Source organism: Halyomorpha halys, unplaced genomic scaffold (genome assembly GCF_000696795.3).
Source record: "Halyomorpha halys isolate HHAL.00 unplaced genomic scaffold, Hhal_1.1 Scaffold1015.1, whole genome shotgun sequence".
Lineage (NCBI taxonomy): Eukaryota > Metazoa > Arthropoda > Insecta > Hemiptera > Pentatomidae > Halyomorpha > Halyomorpha halys.
The window spans coordinates 299,850-308,721 of NW_027114980.1; the positions used below are offsets into that span (position 1 = coordinate 299,850).

An 8,872-nucleotide genomic window follows, 5' to 3' on the forward strand; every position below is an offset into this window, starting at 1 on the left:
GATGGGTAGGATACGTTTAAGGAGGAGTTTTTCAAAAAGTTTTGAAAGGATTGGAAGTAGGCTGATTGGTCTATAGGAAGCAGGATTACAGTATTTAATTAATTTATTTTTGCCTGTTAATATACCATGTATGGTTACTTATATCATTAATACTTAATTCCTCCAAATATGATACATTGTAATATATAAACATAAAAACAGTTAACAATTTTGAAGTTGGGATAACTACAAAACAAATAAGTATGAATTTTCTACCTGAACATTGGTTCAAAACATAAAACCTATACAACTCTCTTAGCTAGTCATCCCAATAAGCCACATGACCCCGGGGAAATAAGGAATGATAGATATGAAATAAAACCCAGGCAATCAAATTGCAATGATTCATCGAACCTTTTTGTCTCACTTCTTCTCATATTTTCGATATTGGTTTCTACTACTAATTTCAATGATTGATGTTCCTATCAACTGCAAATGAATCAATATCTATTCACAATTTTAATTGTTTGGATTAGGTTGCATAAGCTATTCTTACATCTATCCACAGTAGAATCAGGATTGTTTAAGATTTGGGAGTCTTCAATATAAAGGGAACGAATTTGAAGGGAGGAATAAAAGCCATATCAAAGGGAGGATGCGCTTGTTATTTCTTCAAAGGAAAATTACTCAGATCTTGCCTCCTACTTGGAAAAAGAATATACAACTTTTAAAGTATATTATATTTCATGGCAGTATGTTCTCAAAACGTGGCGGTTGACATGAAAGAAAGAGCTTCTTAACTTTTTCGGAAATAAATAATAGCTCAAAGTATTCAGGCGAAAAATAGACGAGACAACTTTTTATAATTCAGAGGGTTACACGATAAGAAATAGTAGAAACACCGTTTAAAATTTATGGGCTTATAAGATAAAAATAGGTCAAAAATGAAACGCAGCTGATGAAATGAAATACACCGAGAAGTTAAAGGAAGGATTGAGTCTTTCTACTGAGGGATGATATCCCGAAAAAGATAAAACGTTTTTACTGGTTTCATTATTGCTTAAAATGGGTGAAGGAATGGCCTCAAGTGGTCGACAGTCCACACTATCCCTATGAGTTCTCTTTCCAGTGCGGTATATCTGATTTCCGTCTCCATGAGGCGTATGCTACTGGGCGTTCCTCCGTCACCCACCTGAGACAATACCACTTCCAATGGTTCGTCACTCGTACACATTACTAGGGAGACGAACCATGGTTCATATATATCGCGAACTACAACTAGAAACAGTGCAAAATTACATCGCATGAAGACATATTAAGTACTTTGATAACCTCCCATTAATAAGCTTTAATCCTTTATTTCGTACACTCATCCCATCTCCCCTTCTTGGGAGGTGGCATAGCAGGAAGAGTCCCGTCGATACAGTTAACATTACCCGTTAACCTCTCCTTATATCCCTTCTTCCCTATCATCTTCCCAATCCCCTACTTTTTATTATTTATTATTGCAACTCTCATCTTTATTTCCTTTTATATTTGTCACTTACATTTTATTTTATTTTTTTATATTTTATATCAACTATCGCGCGGAGGCACGTTCTCTCCAGTTATCTATGTAGAGTATACATAGAACTAACATCTCAACCTGCAGATAAGTAATTCACTCAGATCTTCTAAAACACACGGCAGAAAAAGGTAATACTACAATTAATTATGATCCTCATGTAATACTGTTTGTTAATCCACATAATTTTAGTTTTAGAGGGTTCAGAAAAAAACTCCCTCGCATCCGTTGATTGTAAATTGGCGAGAACAGAAAAGTTGTTAGCCCCTCCCTGTAACGCCTGATATTATCTTTCACCATCGGAGTCCAGTACAATACGCGGATATTATCTGCCCTTCTTGAGTAAGTTGTTGAGAGGAACAAGATACTCTGCCATTTCTGGCACAAATCTCTTGTAGTAGTTTAATGTAACCAATAACCTTCGAATCCCTTTCACGTTAAGTACCACCATCTCCTGTATAGTCACCACTTTGTGTGGCGTTAGGTTTGACTCCCTCATTCGAAATCGAAAAGGATAAAAAAAAAATATTTGTTTATGGCCTGGCGTTATTTCATCCCTGGACAATTTGAGCCCAAATTGTCGAATCATTAGAAACATTCTGTACAAATGTTCATCCTCATTTTTACTGAACACTAGGGGATCTTTTATATACATTCGTCCCACTGATTCATCAATTAGGTTATAGACAAGGTCGTAGGAGCATTTTTAAGGCCAAACGGCATTCTTCTGAATTCCCTCCTGAGTGGCCTTCCTTAAACGTAAAGATCCCGGATTTCGGCACCACTTAAGCGTTGTAAAAAAAGGGATGAGGAAGAGCTCCTACAAATCACACGGTCTTTGTCCTCCTCTAAATATAAACACGGTTCGTATTATGAAATTAAATGATGCACCCTTTCTAATGACTTTCCATACAGTTTATAAATATACTGTATTGAAGGAAATTTGGACGAAAAAAGGTAATCTGGTACCGCGTAAAAAAGGCATTAGTGAGGATTATTATAACGACCTATAATACTACACTAGTGGTTCTTACCTCCTGCGTGATTAGCAATGAACTGTAGGATGTTGATCTTGTTCCGGGCCGCGGCTTGGTGGGCGGCCGCACGGCCCTTACTGTCCCTCACATTGAGTCTTTCTGGCTCCGCCAGGAACAGCCTGTTGAAGTCCTCTAGGTTTCCGCTTTCAGCAGCCTATTGGAAAAAAAAATGGAACTTTTTATTTCAAAAATTTGCCTTAAACAAGTACCTTTTCTCAATAACATATTAGAGGCAATTAATTAATATTTAACAATACTAATAAAGTAATTAAACAATAATCGATTAAACATTTTTCTCCTTCCTCACTTTTGATCCTTTAATATATTATACATTAAACATCATTGTAGTACTAATATATTTAAAATATAAGTAATATATAGTTTATAATATATTTAAAACCTGCTTAATATTTAAAATTTTATTTTAAATACAAGTCCATAGTATACTATATCAATACTCACCTAATAATACTGGAAAAAATGAAGTAAGTAAGCCAACTTATGTTAAAAAGTGTATTTACTTGTTTGATTTTTTTCTATTAGAAACACATTTAACTGTATTATATAATTGTTGAAAAGTTTATTTATAAAAAAATATTAGATTACAGACGCCAAAGAGGCAGGCTCAGTATCTTTGAAACGTCTAAAATAACGATAAATGAATAAAATACAATTGTGTTTTAATTTTTTACTTCTTGCCAGGATATGAGGATATTAAATTTGTAAAACCTTGAAGGTCAGATGGCTAAAAATTTTAAAATAATTATGATTATTAATAAAAGTAATTATCATTTATAATTAGTAATAGGATTTAATTCTCAGTAATGGTTTAGGTCACAATATATTGAGCAAAAAAAATATTATTGAATAAAAGAATGATAGGCTCCGTCAATTACTTACTATTTTTTAAAATTTAAGATATTGAATTATTGTTAATTTATAAAATAATAAAAAAGTTATAAATTCTTTCTAATAAATTAACAATTTGTAAAGCGAATAGCAAGACCGGCAGGAATTCTTGATCAACTACGCCTCACAGCCTCCGTGTTTATTTTTACGCAATACCTAAAGGCATGCCCGGTTTCATCCGCAGACGTTCTTACTCTTGTAAGGAGCAACGCCGTTCAACACTTAATAATTTTTATGTGAATAAAGTAAAAAAGAAAATCTACTGGAAAAATCGCTATAATTTATATTTTATTCTAGTGTCAAAACACAAATGAAATAGAATCAATATTGTACCACAAAAAAATCATATTGTTCACTGAACTAAAATAGATTTAGTTAAATTAAATAAGTGGGGGGATTTAAAGGCCCTTTATGTTATCAGGAGGACTTTGTCAGCAAAGGGATAATAATTTGTGAGTACCCTCTCAACTCCATAGGAGCGAAAATCCACACTACAAGTGGGTTAGAGATTATTTATAATTTTAATAAGGTTCGTTGAAGTGTAGAGAAAACACCAAACTGTGGATGAAAAAATCTTTTTTTTTTTCAAGATATTACAAGAAAAAACAATTTAATTTTTATAATTAATTAGTAGATTAGTCAGATATAGTATTTAACAGATTTAATCATAAATATTTCAATTTTCGTACTTGTAATGAGACTTTTGAATACCTTAATTAAATAAAGATTAACTTTTGAGAGAAGATAGTAAACGTTCTTATTATTATATCCATTTTTTTTTCATTTTCCGTTATTATCAAGAACTGCTATAGTAGACGATATACATGAAAAGTAAAGGTAAATATACATTTCTAGTTGATTCTTTTTTATTTATCTTCAATTTTTTAAAGAAAAAATATCTTTTTCCGTGATTTTCAACTCCGTACAGCTGCATCTGTGAAGTTAAATACTCTTGTTTTTTTCTGATGCTTTAAATGACGGTCCATTTAAAATTAAAATAATATTGGCTATTTAGCAAGCCTTTTTTCTTCCTTATAAAATATTAAATATGAAAGTATAACAGAATAAATTAGTTTTATACTTGTTAAAGCTACTCATTTCCACCTTTTGTTCCAATTAGCTCAGTTATTTACCAAGCATGACTACTTTTTTTTGCGTACCCTACTCTGTATCGTAGTGTCTATTGTAACTTCTATAAATTGAGAATTCATTATCACTTAGAAACAACTCTTTAAGCGTTCTAAACCATATTTTTTAAATTTTAGTTATAATGAGGTACATTTGGATGTTTTCAAGCTCTGTCCCCTCATTTTAATGATATTAACAAACACATGTCGGGAATTATCTTGAAAAATGACAACAGTGGGTTAAGTTTTTCTGAGTGTAAGCCCGTATCAGCATGACCAACTACTAGTGGAGAAAGATAGTTTCTTGGAGAGCCAACCTCAAAGCAATTGTGCACCTTTGTTGTCATTACCATCGCCGTTATTTATTACCACATAGTTATTTCATTCATTAAAATTAACATATATATAGTATGTTATAGAACAGTTTTGCAGAAAAAATACTTTTTAATGTTTGTTACAGTGGTTTTCACCTAAGCAAAATTAAATGAAAATGTTAATACCAAGTTGAAAACAGTTTTCAGTTCCACATCTGAATAGCTGTGGACACTCATATATTTGTGTACTATAACTTTATGTAATTAAGACTTTTAGTATAGCGTTAAAAAAAACAAAAAACTATTAGTATTTCAACCAACGAGTTGGTTAAGAGAGAAGTGTCGAGAATTTCCAGAGTTCTATTATTTCCTCCAGAAGTGAGGGAAAACCTCGGTTAGGAAATCCCCAGGCTGAATGTAAATAGGAATGTTTGTGTTTAAGATTTTAATTTACTTTTTTTTAAAAAGTATAAAAGTATAAAATTATTTATTTTTTCTCCTATTTCTTATTTTATCATTTAATTTACATACGCCTATTTGTAAATATGGTGTGAATGAACCATGATCCCTAGTATCATTGTTTATAAATATAGGACAGACTGTAATGTTTCACTATAAAAAAAAAATACTATAAGAAAATTTTTCTAAACTATCTGTCTTTTTTGTTTTATTCATTTATAACTTGCTAAACATAACTAGTTAATATACTTAATATTTTCTAAGTTCACCAATTTCCTTATTCCTAAATTTTAAATGAAAACTATTAATTTCAAGCTCGTATTATACTTTTGAACGTACCATAAGCAACGCACTTCTGAAAATTTCAAATATCCTACGAAGAACACTTTTATCTTGGCCACTAGTTGAGACTAATAGCTGACCATATACAAGTAGCAAGTACGTGAAAAATGTTAACAATTTGAAAATAATTATAATTTTATCATGAATATTGCCCATAATCTGAGAATGACCCATCAACAACGTTGCATCGTATTACCGTTGTTGTGAATTAGAAAATTATAATATCAGAACGAAATCCATCCATCTTCGTACCCTTACATCTTAATGAGATATCAAGTTGGTCCTAAATTGATTATCGCGATAGGAAGGCAATGATTGGATATTGCCTTACCACCAATAGCTAAATATTAATTAGTGTCCGAGGTGGATGGATTAGGTGATGTTGATATTCAAGGTCAATTAGTCTTAAACCGCAAGTGCACTTTACTTCATTACGGAGTAGTTACTACAAAATACTAGATAGAATAATAATACGAAGGAAATTTGAGGAAAATATTTCTTTTTTAAGAGATCGTAGCACCCAAATTAACGTAAATAATTATAAAAATATAATATTTTGTGATACTTCGTAGAATTTCGGGCATTGATTTTTCAAGGAAATTATTGAAGTTCCTTCATTACATCAAAAGTTTTACGGTATATTGAACATTGTGAAGCTAGAGATGTATCGAAGGTTGTTGAGGTTGTGAAGTAAAAAATAAATTTTACATGTCTACAATACGAATACTTAGTAATAAGAATATAAAATAGAATCAAATAAAAAAAGAACTACCAGTTCAAAAATATCTAGTTATCATATTTAATTTGAACCCTGGTAATATCCATATGAATTTCATTCCCAGAATTATATTATATCTATTAAAATTCACTAATTCATTTAAATTGATAACAACCATTTTAATTTTAAATCACATCAAATTCAAGGGCATAAAATTAACTCACAACAGGAATCTCAGTATGTCAAACAAAATCAACAATTTTATTGAAATTTTTTTTGTTATACTAGGTTAAGAAACATTAGACATGTATCCAATATGTTTAGCGAATCCCCTCTAGGATTAGTAGGAAAAAATATTTTATAAATTTTTATGTAACCTGCCATTGATATTTATGGATCAAAAGGACATTTTTTTAAACCATATACTAACTGATATTTTATTTATACAAAAAATATAAAATAAATGAGTAGACATTTAATTAATGAGTTTTAAATGAGTAAACAATTTCAGAAACCATAGGACTTCAAAACGCTTAAATACGATTTTTTATGGAAATTAAAAATGTTAAATTTTAGGGAATTTTTTTTTTCTCCTATGTTGGACATTGACGAAACATTTATAACTCCTCAAGATTTAGAAATCATTCTATATTTATACAAACCGTATAAATATTTTTAGAAAGTGTTATCAAATTTTAAATGACAACTTAAAAATATATTCTATACAAAGACCACTCAATGCTTTTGACTACTTTTCACTAATTTTAGGAGGCTTTTATAATTTAGGGGTTTATTTATTACAGTCTTCACTTATAGGGATTCTGTCTAAAAATAGAATATCCATTTAAATGTGTTCGAAGAGTTGGAATATTATCTACGCTGCCGAGTTTATATTTGTATTTTTTATTTCATTCTGTATAGACATAAGCAAACAAAATCCTACCACTAAAACCTTTTAACCAAGGAGAACCGGTGATAAAAATAGGTCATTTACTATTCTTAGAAAGTAATAATTCGTTTAATGGAGAAGATGGTCGGGGGTTCAGTCAGAACAAAAAACATAAATAAACAAAAAAATATTTATGTATGCTAACGTTTCGACCTGAGTTAAGTCAAAATAGTTGATTGATAACCATGAAATCAATAAACTATTTTATGTTATTCAATTCAATATTTTGTATAATTCCAAATTTGTTAGTATACTATTTATTTTTAATTTTATGTTCCTCTAAATGATGGTTGTTATCTCTTTTTGTTTTATAGCCCTGATGAAGACCTGAAACTCAGGTCGAAACGTCGGCATAAATAAATATTTTTTTGTCTATTTATGTTTTGTTTTTTTCCTGACCGCACCCCCGACCATCTTCTCTAGTTAGTAATCTACGGTCAACTATCTACACCTCGGTGTAGTACTAATCCGTCAGTATGAACAAAAAGCATAAAAAATCTTACTTCTCAAATTCGTGATATTCTATTTCAAACCTGCCAGTTTCCAACTCCTGGATACTACATAAGATTCGTCAAAAATAAATAAGGGTATTGCAGTTATAAGATCACGATGCATTTATTTAAAGTGCATTCCATGTTCTACGTTGTCTTCGGAGCTAAATGACTTCTTCCGAATTCATTTCAAGCTCTGCATCTATCACAGTTTCCTTGATCATCTGTTTCATTGCACTAAACTAACTCTTCGAATCTACAAGCAGCCTTTGAGGTATCCCTTGACAACTAACTAAAGAGCATCAATCTCCCTAAAGGAAGACAACTTAATCGTCTAACCATTAACTTGTTTTTAAAGTATCTGATTTAATCTCATCGTTTATAAAAATAATTATAAACATAACCTACAAAAGGTCATTTCCATTTTAATCCCATATAATATTTTATGGGCAGTATAATCATATCCATCCAATATCTATCACCCTAAAGGACTTTGTACCGAATAAGTAATTGCAGCACGGAAAGGCAATCTCAGTATTGATCGTATCTTATTTAATTTTTGAGAATTATGCATCGATCTTAGTAGTTAAAGGAATGAATCGCTTAATTAGATTAAAACATATACAATTCAAAGGATATTTTGTTGCATATAAAACACAATTGATGGAAGTGGTGCCAGCAATATTGGGTGGTAAGGCAACGGCGTCCTAACTCAGCTGCAAATCACTTTAGTCAATTTCAAGATAATAGGTTATAAGGTTGCACACTTGTGTTTTGACATCAGTCTCTTAATAGAAAAGATTACAAACTAACTTGACACGGCAGATTGCCAGCCTCATGCGAGATTGGAAAACGTCATTATGGCATGACCAGTTGCGAAGGACGCACGATGATCATCGCCAGTTTTGGAAGCTTGTGCGGACCTTCGTCAACAAGAGGCAGAGTGTGCATCTCACATCGGGTGATGACCTGTTGACGGCTGA

General features: G+C 31.3%; 1 protein-coding gene across 9 annotated transcripts in view; it reads right to left on the reverse strand.

Annotated features, from left to right (window-relative positions):
* Positions 1–8,872, reverse strand: part of TrpA1 (Transient receptor potential cation channel A1) — a 212,471-nt gene that overhangs the window by 73,874 nt on the left and 129,725 nt on the right. For all 9 annotated transcript variants that reach the window (XM_067052051.1, XM_014431955.3, XM_067052050.1 and 6 more), the window contains one exon: positions 2,578–2,734. In XM_067052051.1, the coding sequence (XP_066908152.1) occupies positions 2,578–2,734 (157 nt within the window). The remainder of the gene's footprint in view (positions 1–2,577; positions 2,735–8,872) is intronic.